Here is an 18,641-nt window from a genome sequence, read left to right as displayed (position 1 = left end):
GAAATTTTCGTCTTTCCGTGTTTTCACTGTTATACGGTAGGAGGGGCGCTATTATGCATCTTCAGAGAGAGTACAGAATCTCCTGATCAAAAAGCATGTGAAGAAGAAGCAGAGACAAGCGATAGCATATGTAAGCAGATACATATGTAAAATCACACGATCACCATTATTAAACAGCATATAAATCAAAACTGCCTAATGTTACTGAATGAAATGTCGACCCAGGACGCTATAGGACTGTGAAGCTTTGAAAGACTTGAACTACTCCATCAATGTTTTGATCATCGTTCTGCATCCGATTTGGATGTATTATTTGCCAAAAACGTGATTGTCTCAGCTTTTTGCTCAAAATGTTGCCTTTTTTATAAAACTTACCCACATTCAAATGTAGATTTAAAAAAAGAATTCATAAAACATATTTTTAAAGCAAAGGCTCTGTTTTTTCTTTTGATATATTGTATGTTCAGATATTCATACAACAACATATGCTGGGGGCCATAAAAATGTTGTGAAAATGATCAAAAATGCTACCAGTGGCTGGCAACTTAAAAAAAAAACCTGGCGGGGAAAGAGTTGAAAAAAAATCAAATATTTTGACATTTTTATGACAAGACAAGAAATCTTGGAATATTTTAACTTCTGTATCAAATGCTCCTGTTTGATGATAAACCCTTGTGCAAAGCTAAATCACAATGTTTCTGACTTTTAAAATGAAAATGAACTCCTCACATTACTCAGATAGGCAACTGACCCGTGTGTTAAAGTCAGGCTAACCAAGAGTAAATGATTAACCACAGCATAGACCAGGCATGGCAGCAATATCTAACACATTTCCATATCACTGGCATTATAATGTAGAACTATGTAAAACGAGTATGATATAAAACTTTATCCCTGTTGTGTACAGTAGATATTGTAATGCAGTTCAAAGACACACAGCGTTCACACTGGCCTCAATGTTCAAGTGGATAGACAGTGTCAAAAACACTGCATGGATATAATCCCAGCGCTACATTTTCTGACCACACCAATTTAGTATTTCCACTCAAAATCCACACGCAAACAAACACATAGTCAGATAAGACATTAGTGTGAGCCAGTGAGCATGTAGATTGTCATATACAGACCTGTCTTTGTTTGAAGACGATGGAGGACTGAGAAAGCTGAGGAAATGAGATGTAAATGAACTAGCTACCTATTACCCAGAAACCACAACTCCTGCAATAAACGTTCACTTCTCTGAAGGGCCCAATGAACTCATAATATGTTATTTTGAATATGAACAAGCCTTAATACATTATGTTGCCATAACAAACTTTTGTAGCAATTTAATGTTTAACTCAATGTGTTACTTTACTGTAATTTGTGAAATATACTTGTAATTTCAGAGTGACATTTATTTCAAAGCCTTTTTTTTTCAGTGAATCAAAACTCATAAACTGTAGTTCCACAATTCCACACAACAACAGATTGATCAAACTTCCCATGGATTATTCTGCACACACTTTGTTCCTCCAGTGAACACTTAACAGTGTTGAGGGTACATCAATTACAAGTAATGCGGGATATTATTTTTTCAGGTAACGAGTAATGCATTTCTTTTAAATTCACTACAAAATATAACAAAAATGACTTTTTCAAATAAGTAACACAAGTTACTTTGTTTTCCAATATATTGACTGACAGCTCTCCTGTCGCCATGTTGAGAGAAATCATGAGTAAGTGCAGATGTGTTATGGTCTTGTCCCAAAAGGCACCCCAAGCACTCGTAATCTTCGTACGAGTCCACACTTTCATGACATAACGGCGCTTTGACTGTTGGGTTTCTAACAGTGCGCTGAGAGGATGCATATCGACCGCAAAGGGGGCGCTAGCGAGCACCCTTCTGAAACCTAAAATGACAAATGTGACATGGTCTCATGGACTTTACGGACACTGTAAGTCCACAAGCCCGTAAGTGCATATAAAGTGTGCCATTTGGGACAGGGCCTTGTGTGCGCTGTGTAAACATGATGGTTATTGTAGTTCTAGACTAAGGGGTCGTTTACATGATGTTTTCAACTAAAAACGTAACAAATTTTGGCCGTTCATTCACACGAAATTGTGAAAACGGTGACATCGCTATCTATTGGCCTGGCAGCATAACACAGCATTTTTAGTCGTTTTCACAGATCTGTCATCCCCGGGGCACATTCATATGTAGATTGCGTGAGCTTATTTTGTCCATTAGATCTAAAAGTCTGAAAAAACACATTTACCCGCCCATAGACCCTCCCCTCGAAGAAGTCAGGACAGAAGTGGTTGAAAGTGGACAAAAGAGACACATTAAAACGCAGGTGTAAATGGTTATGCGTCTACTTGTGATCCGATCGACCAAAACGCATCTAAATACCAGGTGTAAACAGGGCCTAGATATGAGCGTGCATTTATTTCACTTGCACAAAAACAGAATCAGAACAGATTTCTCAAGAAGAATAAAAACAATGAAATGCAAACTCAGAATATTACGCAAACCTGCAATAATTAAATGTAAATTATACAAATATACTTTATGCATTTAATGTCACTTTATTAACCAATGTCTTTGCTGCAAACCTTCAATGATCCAATTCAACCATACTAATAAGCAAATGACTTTAGTTAACATCACATTTGTGTTTAATTTTTTTTTATTGTTTAAATAAGAGGTCTTTCTTCTCCTGTGCCCTATTCTTTTACAGCCCAGAATGGCAGAAGATGAAAGGTTTGTTTGAGCGACACCCTCTTCTGTACTGAGCCTGAGGCTTATTCATTTCACTTTTGGGCCTCTACATTTGCCAAAAATAAAACTTCAGTATTTTTATTATAAAAAAAAACAAACGAGCAAGCCCAGCCCAGCCCAGGTGAGAAAAAGTATGCATTACTTTCCTTAAAAGGTATCTAAGTAACACTATATTTTAATGCATTACTTTTAAAAGTAACTTTCCCCAACATTGGCGCTTAACACTTCAAGTATTTACTTACTGGACCACAGTCAACGTGAAAACGATAGCTATGGTGTAAAGATAGTTCTTACTAATTATAGATAAGGTAGGCCCTACAGAGCAGATGCACAGATATCTGAGATAGAGCATGAACACTTTTCCTACTAGTTACCCATTGGATGGATGTTGACTGAGTCATCAAATGTCTTATAATCTCTGTTATGACAGTTCCATCATCTGTACTCAGCAGATACAGTAGCACAGTGATGCATGGCGAACTGTACACCTGATAGAGAGTGACAGAAGTACTGAGCCACCTCTTAGTCAACAGGAGATGGACGCTTTATGGATTTAAGAAGCATTTCTACTACTAGACTCTTATAGAATTGCATTAGGCATAATATTATTTTCAGTGGTTGATGTATTCAGATAGTTTTCCTCAGTTTTCAAATAATTTATATTGTATTGCAATGCAAAGCAAATCTGTATGGTTGATAGTAGACTGTAAAAAATTTGATAAAGCTGTTACCTGTCAAACAACGAAATTCTATTTTGCCCCGAATAACATTGTATCTTATTAGTGTACTTGTTTTTTTAAAGACACAACAGTTGTGTAATCGAGCTGTAGCCTAATTTAGTCAAATTATGCAAAATTGTGATATTTCAATATTGTTTAATTCTATTTAAGTAGGCTAGTAGAAAATACAAGCTATGAAGTTAATCTTAACACGATTTCTGAAAATGTTTACATTGACATTTCTACTATCATTATTTCCACCCCAGAATGAATGGTGATGACTTTTATATATTCATGACGGTACAGAGATACTGTACATTTGTCCTGTGGAGCAAGTACACTGATGGACACTGTTAGTGGACAAACACAAGCAAATGATAGTGTGAAAATTATAAAGGTCCAAATGACACAAAATTGCAGCATGCAGATGTGCTGATGCATGAAGGCAACATGAGTGTATCACATCATAATACAGTAATAATAAATTACAATTAAAATATTTGAGAATACAAATTATGCCTCTGACTGATGAGAAGTGAGATCATCCGCACTGGATAGCTACACAGACACTTCAGAAATTATATTTAAAATTAAACACTCGTATCTTCATGCATTTACTTCATGACTTTACATGCACAAGACGGTTACAATTAAGCAAGTTATAAGTCGAGCAGTTATAATAACTTTTCGAATATCACTGATTAACTTATAGGGGCGGGCATTAGCGTTGAAGAGACTTTACATCACCTGAATAAAACACTGCAAAACAGACCAGACAGAACATCCCGTCCATTAAGAACATCTCTGCAAACCTGCAGTGCACGCACTCTTCAAATATGGCATTAACAGAATGTTAATAAAAAACACTGTGGTATATTACCGTGTGTGCGGCTGGCAGCTCTCGGTCCTGTCAGAGAAACATTCACGGGACACACGCCTCACTTCGCGCTGAATTCGCTCTGAAATCCACGCGTGGGAATAATAACGCCTCGCGGTGCGGTCAGACTGGCGCAGGCAGAAGAGCTGAGATGCAGAAACTGCAGTGTACACACACACACACACACACACACACAGCACGCGCTGTAACGTCAGCGATCAATGATTAACCCGTGTAAAACAGCGACCCATTGCGCCAAAAGCGCTGCCATAAAGATGAATAAACGATAGTGGTCAGTGTCTTTATGGTGATCATCTACTTCACACACACTAAAGGACTGTACAGTGTCCAGATCTGACCGAGGCTTAACACGACAAATGGTTAAATTAAAGAGACATGCAGGTGTGTGAACTCTGAGGTAAGTTTAATTGAACCAAATAATGTGATTTAAGCATTAGTATAGGTATAATATCAGTAAATTAGGTGTCTGAGTAATTTATCAGTAGCCTAATGCAATATGCTTTATGTTTTTACAACATTCATCAGTTCATTTTCGTGTAGCCTACTCAGACATGACTAGGTCACCATATAGATAGATACAGTAGTTAGATCTATAGATAGATATATAGATAGATGACTGGTTGAATAATAATAATAATAATAATGTTTATTTTTATAGCGCCTTTCAAGAACCCAAGGTCGCTACACAAAATAATACAAACAGTTGACAGACAAAGAGACAAGCAATCTGCTTATTATAACAATCAAACAAACAGAAAAGCAGAAGGAGACATCAAATAACTTCAAATAATTAACACGAGAAGTTATAGAATCAGAGAAAACATCAATTTTGATAAAGTAAACATGTAACATAAATACTGAAAAAGTGGAAGACAGAGAAGTATAGAGAGGAAAATGATTATTTACTGAGCATGGTGAATAGATGAGTTTTGAGATGAGATTTAAAGGTCTGAGGTTAGAGGTGGATTACTCCATAGCTTAGGGCCTTTAACACTAAAAGCCCCAACATCCACAGTAGAGAGATTATACTGGAGTATGCGACAAGCAAATTGTCATTGTAAGATCCAAGGGTCCGGGCAGGAACATATTGTTGCACTAACTGCGGAGCCATGACAGGCTTTATAAACTAAGACTAAAAGTTTAAACTGGATGCGATTGACCACAGGAAGCCGGTGACCTTTGTAAAGGATGAGAGTGATATGTGCAGATTTTTCATTATATGTAAGGGCTCGAGCAACAGAGTTTTACACCATTTGAAGGCGATGTATAGCTTTGGTGGGTAAGCCGCTATATAAGGAGTTACAGTTGTCCAATCTGGAGGTTATAAACGCGTGGATAACAGTTTCAGCATCTCCAGAGTTAAGAGAGGGGCGTATACGAACAAGTGGAAGAAGCATGATTTAACAATCTGACCAATGTGTGAGTGTCACGATTTTGGTCTCGTCTCTGTGACGTTTTAGTGTTGTTCATGTCATGTTTCCTTTTCAGTCATGTGACCTTTATCAGCTGTATAAAATAACTTTACAACTTTTACTTGCACTGATGAGACTTTCTTTTAGTTGTCCTCTTTCATAGACAGCTGTTTTCTTCTTGCTGTGTAAATTTGTTTAAATTCTTCCTATTTTAATACTTTTATTTAATAAGTGAATTGCGCTGCTTCTCTCGCGAGGAATTAATCTCAGTTTCACTCTTTCTCAACGTGTGATTGGCTGTTCGCTACTGATATCAAACTTAAACTCCTAAACTCAGGATCAAAGCCTGAGCTGACAGAGAAAGTTGATGATCAGCATCATGGTACCGACAAAACATGGTTGGATTGGTTTGGTTTTGTCAACTCAAAACTAATCCTGTAACCCTGAGTTTGTTCAACTTCCATCATGGTACAGGCCCCTGGTCTTGTTTTATGTTTCATGCCACGCCATGTTTTTGTTTTTGTTATCAATAAACTGCACTTGGGTTCTACAAGCCTGCCTCCAGTGGATCCCTTACAGAAAGTCAAAACGTAACGAGTCATCGAACAAAACTCCCAGATTCCGCACAGTTTTTGAATGTGTATATATAATTCCAATACTTCCCAAAAATCACAAAACCTTAAACTTCAAAACAAGATGATGGAAGATGATATTTATTTACTAATTTGTGCATGTGCAAGTTGACGAACTCTGCAAAACAATCCAGAAACTTGTGATGTGATCTGAAAAGTGCTTCGAGCAATTGTGCAGCAGTTTTAATGTTTGGATTACAATCACTTATGTTTCGGGTTTAAAGCCAGAGCCTTGAGGTTGGCGGGACCACCCCATACTGTCCCAAACACATTCCTCTCAGTCTTAAGGGCTTGTTCCAGGGGAAGCTCTCTTCCTGAGACGACAACCTTCTTGAGCGCCTGGATGACTGGAGCCGGACCCTTGATGAACGGCCTCAGCCACTGCTCAGCGTGTGTCAGTGTTTCTCCCTCTCCAGAAGAGCAGTGGAGCACCTCATCCACCAGTCCCATCTGTCTTCCCCAGTCTGGGTCCACCTTCCCAGCCCCGCTCAGCAGTTTCAGGGCGTTCTGGCTGCCAACAATACCAACTAGTCTTGCAGCTCCTCCCCATCCAGGGACCAAACCCATATGCTTATGGACAAACTTGATTACACCATCACACGTCATCAACCTGGAAACGGAAATAAAATGGTGACGTTCTATTCCGACGAGATATTAAAGGTAAAACTGCTTAATAAAACGTACTGTAACTTTCAGAATACAAATCTCTCACTACGGTCCAAAAAAATCAAGCTAGAAAGCTAAAAAAAAGAAGGCGGCACTTTTCCCCTTTCAGCATGAAAGGTGAAAAAATAGAAATGCCTATAGAAAGCCTGTTAGGCGTCCTGAAGAGGGCAGAGCACAGGAGATGCCCTTGCTATTTTACAGATCTGGAACGTTATTGCAAGAACAAACAGAAAGTGCTAATACATTTACCAATACACAAATCATGGACATGATTCGAAAAAGTTAAATACGCCGGAAAAAATAGTCACACTTGTATTGTTTGCGGTCAAAAATGAGCACATTGGAAATGAATGGGAATCGAATTTCATCTAGTGGAAACTTTTGGTACTGCGCCCCAAAAAAATCTCACTGAACGCTCATTTATTTGAGATATCAAACCTAAATTTGGAACACAACTTATTTAGATTTATGGCTTTGATTGTCATACCGATTTAAAGCTGAAAACATGTTTTGGAAAATATATTTTATATAAACATTGAAAAGAGTATTTTTGAGCATTTTTCATAACAATAAACGTAAAATTCTTTAACTCATTTCAAATTCACTTTTTGAAACGTTTTTCATTTCAGAAATAATCTGCCAAGTTTTGTCTTTTAAAAAAAGACCAAACTTGAATCTGTGCTCCAAAGCATTCAAGATTTATGACTCATTTTCAGGTCTGTACTTAAAAAGTTATTAAACTATTGCATAAATATTATTTAGTACCATAAAATCCCCTAAAAATAAAAAATATGAAATAAAAAATATGATCAAACTAAAATATAGTATATGCATTCATTTCAGTGAAATTAATTCAGGGGGGTGTACATTTATGCAATTAGTTATCCCAAGTTTTTTTATTCTCATCTTTTTGTCTTTGAATAAACTTTGAGTCACTCTGAATAAATGAGTAAGTAAATAAAATGATATGACCCGTGTAAACAACTAAATATGCGTGTACCTGAAGTCACATGCAGTGGTGAGTTCTGCTCCCCCGCCCAGCGCTCTTCCCTCCACCAGAGCCATGGAGATGAGCGGCAGTCTGCCTGAAACAATACACCACACTGCAGAAATAATGCTGCTTAAAAGACATGGATCTGCACAGTTTTCAAATTAAATGCTCATATTCTAGGCACAACAGACTGTGTCCAAAAATGGCCACTATGCCCTTATTTAGTGCACTATATGAGGGGACAGCCATTTGAAGTGGAGAACCAAAACCATATAGAAATTATTGAATGCACTTTTTCAATCCACTAATGCACTGCAAAACAAATGTACAACCAATTTGAAAAGCCATTATGCACTGTTGGGATTGTGCCAAAACTTTGGTGGTAAACGCTGATGCAGGTAAGCTGCATTTATATGCTAATACACTGATCTGGTCCTCAATTACTATTAATGCCTCTTATTATTATAAATATTTGTAAACTTTGTTCTTGCTGCTTAACATTTTTGTGGAAACTGATACTTTTTTCAGAATTCTTTGTTGAATTTTATTTAATTAAAATAGAAGTTTTTTTATCAGATTATAAATGTTTTACAGTCACTTTTGATCAATTTATTGCTGCCTTGCTGAAGAAAATTAGTATTCATTTCTTTTACTTTTTTTTTTACTAACCTCAAACTCTTGAATGTTAGTGAATCATGGTTTTCACACAAATATGAAGCAGCACAGCTGTTTTCGACATTGATAATAATCAGAAATGTTTCTCGAGCAGCAAATCATCATATTACAATGATTTCTGAAGGATCATGTGACACTGAAGACTGTGTAATGATGCTGAAAATTCAGCTTTGATCTCAGGAATAAATTGCATTTTACAGTATATTTACATTACTATTTGAGTAATAAAGTTTCGCAATAATACTGGTTTTACTGTATATTTTATCAAATAATGTGACCTTGGTGAGCAGAATAGACTTTTTTCAAAAAAAAATAAAAAATCATAATTATTATAAATATATATTATTAATTATTAAATATATGCTGTGCTGTGAAATTTGAATGGTGAACAGCATTGTAATAAGCTCAGCTTGACCTTTTATTTCTAGTGTAATAAAGTAAAGGGTTACACTTTATTTTAAGGTGTCATTGTTACAGTGTAATTAAATATTTAAGTACAGTGTAATATTAATTAACTACATGTACTTACTATAGGGTTAGGGTAGGATTAGGATTTGGTTGAGGGTTAATTGCATGTAATTATGCATAATTTACTGTTATTACTATGGTAATTACATGTAACATATGTAACAAGGACACTGTAAAATAAAGTGTTACCGTAAGTAATGTACGGTGGCTGAGAGAGCTCAGTAATTACAGCCACAGTTTTTAACATGCCATCTTTTGATCAAACTGCAAAAAGCTATGAGATCTTTATTTATTTTCATGATGATAACACAGAAACATTAATACAACGTAGAAAACTACCCTTGCATAAACATGCGTGTTTCAAAAAGAAGGAGAGCCCTTTTCCCGGTGTGGCAAAGATCCTCTTCTTTCTTCACATTTTGTTCAAAAACTATATTTGCAGTGGCTTGACGGCCCAGACTAACCTGAGGAGTCGTGTCAGAGTGTTCTGCATGAACTCACACATCCTCACGCCATCCTGAAAAACACAGCAAACATTACATCAACTGGAAGACACTGGGTGTTTTGATTTTCAAATGTTTCAGTAGGATACAGAAGTTCTTGTGAGTTTCCCTGAAGGCCACTTATAATATTAGCAAAAATAGACAATGTTTTTTTCAATGGGAAGTTTTTAGTTCTGAAAGTTACAATATTTGCTATTTGGATTTAAATAGGCAAATGCTTAAGAGTCAATGATTGGATCATTCTTGCAGTGATTATTATGTTTCTAGCATGCATGATATATTTTTATATCCGCTAACCGTCGTACGCGTGTTCACGAGAGACTGGCGTTCCAGCTGACTGGCGTTCCAGCGTATGACGCAGGCGTAGCGGAAGGTCCGGTGACGAACGCGCAAAACAGAAAAGACTTCAAAACAGAAACAGCCATTCACTGCCATTATGAAGCTTGGAAGAGCCAGGACATTTTCTTATATAACTCCGATTTTATTCGTCTGAAAGAAGAAAGTCATATACACCTAGGATGGCTTGAGAGTGAGTAAATCAGGGGCTACTGTTCATTTTTGGGTGAACTATCCCTTTAAACATCCATGTAGGAAGACACATCATGGCCATATTCCAGGATTACATAGTCAAAATTCATCAGGCTCAGATTGTGAAAGGTTGGTAGGGAGCATTGGTGATAAATGTTGTGATGTTTTTTTGTCCATCAAGAGCTGCATCAATGTTTGGTCAAGATCTTGTATTGACAATGCAAGAGTCCAGCACTCTGTGAAATCTCCTCCAGCACATCCCAAAGACTTTCAGTGAATGTAAGGTCTGGCCTCAGAGGAGACAATTCATGTGTGAAAATGATTCTTCATGCTCCTCACAAGCATTCTTTCACAATCTGAGCCTGATGAATCCCGACTGCCATCCTGGAATATGTCCATGATGGGTCTTCCTACAAGGTGGGTTAAAGCAACACCAAGTAACTTTTCCTCTGCAGTCGCCCTACAGGTGGGAAGTGGAAATGTCCATTACCGCTGTCGTAAATAATAACAACCACCCAGATCACCCTAGCAACCACCTACAAACACCAAAGCAACCACCTAGTGACCTCATAGTAACACCAAGAACATCCTAGCAACCACCCAGAATACCCTAGCAACCGCTTAGCAACACCATAGCAACCACTCAAAACACCCTAGCAACCACCCAGAACACCCTAGCAACCACCTAGAACACCCTAGCAACCACCCAGAATACCCTAGCAACCACCCAAAACACCCTAGCAACCGCATAGCAACCACTCAGAACACCCTAGCAACCACCTGAACACATGAATAAGCCATATCTCAGCACCAAAACGTCGTACAGACATGTTTGTTGGTTTGTATGCAATCATGTACCACACTCTAGCAACCGTGTGGCGAGTTTTGCCACTGCAAGCACCACTTCACATGTTCTTCTGGAAATGTACATTCTAGTTTAGCCTACTGTCGCACGCACATGCACACGCTCTCTGTTTATCCAGCACCGGCTTTGGAATCAACAATGACCACAGACAAGGTAGAGTATGATGCATGATTTTATGAAAGTATGATGTATTGCGACATCACAAATGAACAATTGTAGCAATTGTAACGCTTGCTGTCAAGCAAGTCAAATTAGTAGTTTTCTTATGTCTCATTAGAACTACAGAAACCCGATCTGGCAATCTTACATAGCGTGGATATATCAGATAAAGGACCGCAAAGCTGTGGCATAAGTGATTTTCACCATGTCACGACTTGATGAACCACTGAAACGATTTTGGAAACATTATTTTAAGGTAAAAAATCGTACTTCGTGTTGCTTTAAGAAATGAAAAGCTACACACTTGTAAGGAACTCAGCTTTTTGGAAATATTAATAATCAATAATATCTTGTTATTATTAATTATAAATATTTGGGTCAGTTAATTGGATTAACTTTATGTGGCTGAATTAATATTACAATCAATTAATCAGTTCTTCCAACGAACTCTTTTGATTATTAATTTATTCTAATAAAGGGTATCTTCCATGGCCACAGAAGAATAATTATTTCTTCGCCTGTACAGTACTTTGAGCCAGTAGCAAAAACCGTGATCGTAAAGTGACTTGTATTGCAAACAAAACAGAACCAAATACATATTATGTACAAGTTTTATTAACTAAATATAGATATTTATATGAATATAAATAAACTAAACAACATACACACATGAATACATAAATAGGTTAGTGATAGGATGAAATTGGAAACCGGAAGAGGGTCTATGAGAAGAACCATCAGAATTTAATTTTCACATTTCATTGAATTGAATACTTGCATTTGTAATGGGAACAATTCTTGAAGTTGTTGAAAATTGGAGTCGTTGATGGTTCCGGCAGTGTCAAGTGGAAGTTGGTTGAGCGTTCTCTTTCTCCAGGAACGCATGATTGGTTTGGTCAAGGCCTGGGACTCTGTTGAGGCCACGCCGAGCACCCAGGAGAAGTGAGGAAGTCGGAAGGATGGGTGATTGGAGTCGTTGTTGGTTGGAGTCTTTGTTGGTTGGAGTCTTTGTTCCAAAACTCTTGAGATTGTCCTTGGTTCTTTGTGAGAGAGTCATCTCTCTCCTGCCTGAGCCCATATCTGGTTGGATCGAGGCCTGCTGGGCCCTGGGGCCCCCGTGGAGGGGGAGGGGGCTCCCCAGTCTCACCAGAACAGTGTTGCGGCTGGATGAAAGAACTAAGAGAGGGAGGTCACATGTGGACTGTCTCTAATAAGGCCTGGAAAAGATCCTCCCCTAAGGGTTGAACTCGACCAATCAGAAAGGTGACATGTCTGAGAGGGAAAGTGGCTCTTAGTTGATTTACGGATCTTTGTCCCTAGCATGATTATACCTTCATTAATGCTCAGATAGCTATAACACATCCACACTGCATTCTAGAAGAAGGGGATGTACATCAAAGTGTGAGTCATTAAATGAGGATTAATTAGGTAGGATGCATGATACAGGTGAGGTTACATTGATCATTAGTTGGTTGTATACCAGGATACATACCATAATATATACCTAATAGTACACGAGACAGTAAACCATTTACACTGTTTCTTTCACAGTTTTATGCATGTTCATTTATAGATCAGTTAGTCTATGATTAATGCAGCAAAGTCTGTTTTAAAGAGGGTTTCTGTTTCATAGTCTCTCTCTTGAGTATGTGGCCACATTCCTCAGAGGTCATAAAATCTCCTTATCATGCCCTGTAACATGACACTGTTTCTGCCCTTGTGTTTGTTCATTTGGGCTGTGTGAGGAGTTTCATAAACCTTTGTATATAATAAATAATTAGTATGTGTCTGATTGGTCCATACCCTACACACTCCATCAATTAGGGTTGGAAGAACTGCTGCCAAACATATAACATGCTAGAAACATAATCATTAGTTTTTGTTTTTGGCAAGGCAGTGTATAATGCCAGTACTATGCTCTTTAACTGATAAACTCTCCTCACCTGTGGGTTTGCTATCGCTCGGACTGCATTGAGATCAGATCCGGAGCAGAAGTTTCCAGCAGCTCCCTTCACAATGACAGCTTTCCCTTCGGTCCAGGTCTCCAGATCATGCACTCGCTGCTCCAGCTCAAGCATCATGCAGCCTGCGCGAAAACAACTATAATGAAATCCTTCAAGCGAACTCATTTGAATGTCCTTTTTGTTATGTGAAGGTCACATTAAACCTGCTTTTTAACATCCTAACATCATTTATTTGGGCTACATTTCAGATGTATTACTGTATGTAAAGATTTTTTTTGTTTAACTCTTATCCCAGACTGTCAATCTTAAAGTCACAATGAAATCAAAAATTGAGTTGACAAATCCTATTTTTTTATATTGCGGTATTTATTCTAAATGATTTATCCGTGCACATCATTAGTTTTTGCTTTGTAATCTTTAAATCAACATAACTTCCCCTCCCCTTCCCCGCAGCGACATCTCTTCTCATCTCTGATGACGAGGGCGGGGCAACCTGTCACTCACATGAGATCCACCAATAGCAATCCACAACCATCCAATCACTTCCCCACGGACAAAATCAATCTATTTTTTCTAACCTACAAAACTAACTAAAACTGTATTTGATTTCATTTATTAAACATTTCCTCGAGAGTTTTTCACAATAGGGAAGAAAAGACTATCATAACTTCTCTTTCATGCAGACTAGGGCTGCAACTAACGATTATTTTGATAATCGATTAATCGGACGATTATTTTTTCGATTAATCGGATAGAAATTAAATTAGATTTTTTTTTATTATAACTAAATAAAACCGTAAATCAGGGTATTTATGTGTAAAAGTGTACTTTAAAAAGTGCAAAAGCCACACATTGAGTTTTACTAATATCAATATTTGCATTGTTTTTAATGATAATTGCTGATGGCAAGTTGACAAACATGATTATTGTTAAAAAATGATATCCAACATATTATGTTTTAACACAATTTTTGTTAAAAACAAATTTACACAGACATGTTGTTCAGATGTGAATATCTGAACTAAAAACAAACTAAAAACATCTAAAATATATAATTCATTTAATTTTTATTTAAAATGAATTATATATAAGGAATATAAGGATAAAGAATATAATATATATTATATATATAATATATAAAAGAATATAATAGAAGGATAAATTGATTAAATAAATATAGAAAGACTGAAAACAATTGTGTGAATGTAGAGCCGCAGTAGATCGCGTTTGAAAAACAATTAAAACTTAGTAGACAAATGCTATAAAAAGAGAATGGAATGGAGGTAACGTTACCCAGCAAGCTAACAGGCTTGAGTAAAGGACAGGAGAAATTATGCATTAGTGCACAAGCATTCGCTGAAAACCACTGAGTACAGTGACTAAAAAACAATATTTTACTGCTGCTGTTATTAACTGCCTTTGTATTTAATGCTTCACTTTGTAAAGACCGTTTTAATTTAACCTATTTCTGCGGTAGCGCTATTTTAATCCATCACTTACGTTGCGAGCGAACTGATTGCACAACCTGATGCTCGAGACAAAATACAGACATCCCAAGATCCCGGAAGTCCCGGGAGTCTCCCGCATATTGATTGCGGCTCCCTGATGCCCGCGAATTAGTTCAAACTCCCGAAATCTAGAGCGCGCAAGCAAGAGCGCGCATGCAGACAGAAGAGACTGCTCCAAACCGTGTAGCGCGCGCGCTCTGCAGAGCGCCTGAGGGAGAGAGACCTTGCGTGTGTGTGCGTACCAGTAAACGCTCCCCGTGACGTAAGCAGACCAACTAATCGATAATGACATTCGTTGACAACGATTTTCATAATCGATTATAATCGATTTTATCGATTAGTTGTTGCAGCCCTAATGCAGACTTTAACTTTTGTCTCAGAACCAGACAATCATTCTTAAAACATGAATGTTCAGAAAACAAAAACATGAATTACTAAATGTTAAGAAGTATTATCATCTCACAATTTCACAACTAGAATGAGACATATACCAAATTTCAAATCTAATCTGTTAAAAGTTTTTTTTAAGTTTGTTTTTTCATTAGCAAGGAATCTAAGTTTTATTTTGTAACTATTTTTATTGTGCATCATTTCCAATCAAACACTTATTTTGTCAAATTATGCACAACATCTACACAATACTATTTGTATAAAATGCGATCATCACACTTTATATTAGGTGTCGTACTATGTACTTGCATATAAAATGTTGCGCACAATGTATCTTGTGTTGATGTATTGCAAATCACTTGTTCTGCTATTGAGGTGGGAAACGGGTAAGGTTACCCAGACAGCAACAGTGTCGGCCCATATTCGGCCCACATCTGGTACGTGTTGAATCCACATGTGCCGGATGTGGGCCGGATCTGGGCCCACACTATGTTGCTGTCTGGGTAGGAACAGGTTTGGTGGTATGGGTAGGTTTAATGGTTGGGTTAAGGGAAGAGTCAACAGTGTAATTAAACATGCAGGTGTTATAACGTTACATGCAGGTATTATTAAATAAGAGTACAATGTAAAAACTGATATGTATTTTTTTATTTAAATGTTAGTAGGTCATAAAGTGGAACCAATACTATTATTTTATAAATAATATTTGACATATTATATGTATGAAAAATGAAAATCCTTAGCAAGTCAACGGGTTCTGAGCCATTCCACCGAGAGGGTGACATTTCTGTCCTCAGGACATTAAATGTATAAAATTGCATGAAATTTAACTCTAAAAGACATTTTATTATTAAGCAAAATGTCCTGCACATTAAGCTAACTACAAATTTAAAATGTATAATTAAAAACATTAATAAAAACTACATAGAACACTAAAAAATAGCATTTTCTGCATGTCTCCACTCTCTATCTCTAAAATTTACCATGAAATATGATGATTAAAATCCTTCAGAAATCTTAATTTTTTTGCATTGGTGTGTGACTTTATATCCAATATATGCTTTAAAATGTTTTTTTTTCATGAGAAAAAAATATTTTATCTAATATTTTAGATAAAATACAAATTTTAGCCGTGTCCCCGGGTTTTCACTCAGTCCTGTTATCCTAACACATCCCCCCCTCTGAAAAATGTGGAATATTCGAAAAGACACATTTTCAACAGGAAGTTGCATCATCTGGATCTTCTGAAGGCAATGGGAAGAACATAAGTAAGTCCTCTCATTTTAATTTCTGTATATTTGATGAAATTGTAACTATGACTGAGAAGGTAAATCTCGACATACTGTCCTGTTACCTAAATTATTTCTTAGATTTTATTTGTTTATTTTAAAAATATGAACTTTTGGTGAGTCACTAGAAATGGCTCAGTGTCCTCATGCTGTTAGCATGTATTCTATGTGACCATATGGCATGTATTTGATAACTTTTTGCTTAAAAACTCAATCCTGTTACTTTCAGTCCTGTTGCTTATATGAATAAATTACAGGAGTGAGTTAAAGGAACAGGAGTGAGTAGAGTCCTCTGTTTTGTTGATTTAATACTGTAAATATTAGTTTATATAATACTATTCACCTGAATTATGAGTTTTAAGGTTGCAATTACTTATATTGTATAGACATTAGCATTAGTTCTATAATGTGAACACCATACTTCCAGGAAGCCAGTCCACCACGAGGTAACTTAAACGTTGTGTCTTTGTCTTTCTTATATTTAGTAGAAAATGGAGAAAACCCATACTATACAGGTGCCAGAAACACCCACCTATGGCATATTGCAATGGAAGGAGCGAAACACACCCGCAGCCCTCTCTTTTCCCCCTTTTCTGTCTTAATTTCCCTCTTTCTCCTTCTTTCTCTTTCCACTTCCTTCTCTGTGAAGTACTTCTAGCACATAGTACATCACTTCAACACAGAAATCTTATGCACACACAGTCATGTAGACTCTCTCCAATACACACACATATGGACGCTCATTCCTGTTACCAAGTGTTCATTCCTGTTACAATGTGTTCATTCAATGTGTTCATTCAAAAAATAAAGTTAAACCAGTGTTTTTATCAGTTTTGTTTGGTCCATCATTTATACAATAGTTTAATAAATTAAATTATTAAAACAATTATAAACTTGAGGGTTCGGTCTTCTTTAAAATGAATAAATGGCTTTGTGTATTTTATTAAAATACACCTTGCCTTAATATATAGTGATATTTTTTTCACAAATATCAATTATTTGAACATATAACCAACAATTTCTTTAAAATAAACACTTTCTTGTGGGGAAAACAAAGGAATTAATTGACATGCTTTTAAACATTCGTTTTAAATGGCACATGAGTTTCGGTAACAGGACTGAGAAAATATGTCCATCTTCTGCTTAAACCTTGTAAAAAAAAATTTTTTTTAAAAAAAGTTGGTATTAGATTCAGTGTTGAAAAAAGATAAAAAATCAAGTTTAATTTGGAGAGTTACAACAAGCAAATGTCACCCATTCGGTGAATTGGCTCTTCTGCTATTTTATTCCAAAAGTTCAATTTCCACCATAAACTGTCCTCAAAGTAAATTGCACATAATAAATGTGTGGGGTAAACACGAGTACCTGAGAAGGCGTTCATGCGCGCTGGATTATTGACAGTGAGCACCGCGATGCCGGACTCCTGTCGCTTCTGGAGATCGATGGATCCTCCCGGGAAAGCCTGCAGCTTCTCCCTGATACTCTCAGGAGCTCCAGTCGTGTGTCCGCTGACGGTTCGGTTCTGCTGAAGGACCCTGAGACTCACAGCACTGCGAGTCTGGATCCACCGGCACCGAGCAGCGCCGCACACACTCATTATGATTATGTCTATTATATTGTTCAATTTTTAATGCATGAATTTTGTCCAGCGTTTTAAAAGTACTTGACCTTTTTCGAGCCGTGGGAGTAACTTTAAAAACGGTCCTGAAAGAAACATATAATTAATGCAAACTTTCCGCTTTGATCTGTACACTACCTTTTACTATTAAATTCTGAATAAAGCTGCTATATATGCACTAAAAGTGTTGAGAAAAAAAATCACAAAGAAATAAAGCAGACTAAATACCATAGACTGTAAAAACAAAACAAAAAAAAACACCAGAGATGTCAATGGATTTATCTAAATTCACTTTCTATGCGATGCTGCAATTGTCCAGAGGGGGGAGCTGTTCCCCAATACACACAATGCAGCGCTGCATATAAAGGTAGAATGCATGAACTAAACATCAACCCAGGCAGCTGGTGTAAAATGAATGTCAGGACCTCAGCCCATTCCCCCCTCCAGCCTCAAAAGAAATCGCATCCCTCAATTTAATCAAACCTGACTATTTAGACAGCGTGGTGAATGTTTACAGGCTATGGTGGTCAATGAATGGTAGGCTACACGTACGTTATCAGATAGTTCCCCCAAAAAATGAAATCAATTTTACTCC

The 18,641-nt window shown here is 37.0% G+C and overlaps 1 protein-coding gene across 2 annotated transcripts; it reads right to left on the bottom strand.

The window, feature by feature from the left end:
* Positions 1–4,998: 4,998 nt before the first annotated feature.
* Positions 4,999–18,471, bottom strand: echdc1 (enoyl CoA hydratase domain containing 1). Of its 2 annotated transcripts, none has more exons than XM_077206825.1 (5): positions 17,794–18,471; positions 13,221–13,363; positions 9,687–9,739; positions 8,089–8,173; positions 4,999–7,032 (listed from the first exon to the last, which is right to left on the bottom strand). In XM_077206825.1, exons 1-4 carry the CDS (start codon positions 18,023–18,025, stop codon positions 8,095–8,097), a joined length of 507 nt encoding a protein of 168 aa, XP_077062940.1. In that variant the 5' UTR covers positions 18,026–18,471; the 3' UTR covers positions 4,999–7,032; positions 8,089–8,094. The 2 variants fall into 2 exon arrangements, with proteins under 2 accessions (XP_077062940.1, XP_077062930.1); XM_077206815.1 differs by having other exon boundaries at positions 8,089–8,169; positions 17,794–18,130.
* Between the last annotated feature and the right edge of the window lie 170 nt (positions 18,472–18,641).

Source organism: Siphateles boraxobius, unplaced genomic scaffold, assembly GCF_051911475.1.
Source record: "Siphateles boraxobius isolate OS27281-9 unplaced genomic scaffold, OSU_SipBor_1 12, whole genome shotgun sequence".
NCBI lineage: Eukaryota > Metazoa > Chordata > Actinopteri > Cypriniformes > Leuciscidae > Siphateles > Siphateles boraxobius.
Note: the sequence above shows the minus strand (reverse complement) of the source record. Positions and strands in the feature narration are given on the sequence as shown.

Coding starts and splice junctions, on each gene's coding strand:
- echdc1 (XM_077206815.1), bottom strand. CDS start 18,025: ATGAGTGTGTGCGGCGCTGCTCGGTGCCGGTGGATCCAGACTCGCAGT. Junction 13,364..17,793: donor GCGCATGAACGCCTTCTCAG/GTACTCGTGTTT, acceptor GTTTTCGCGCAG/GCTGCATGATGCTTGAGCTG. Junction 8,170..9,686: donor ACTCTGACACGACTCCTCAG/GTTAGTCTGGGC, acceptor TGTTTCAGGCAG/ACTGCCGCTCATCTCCATGG.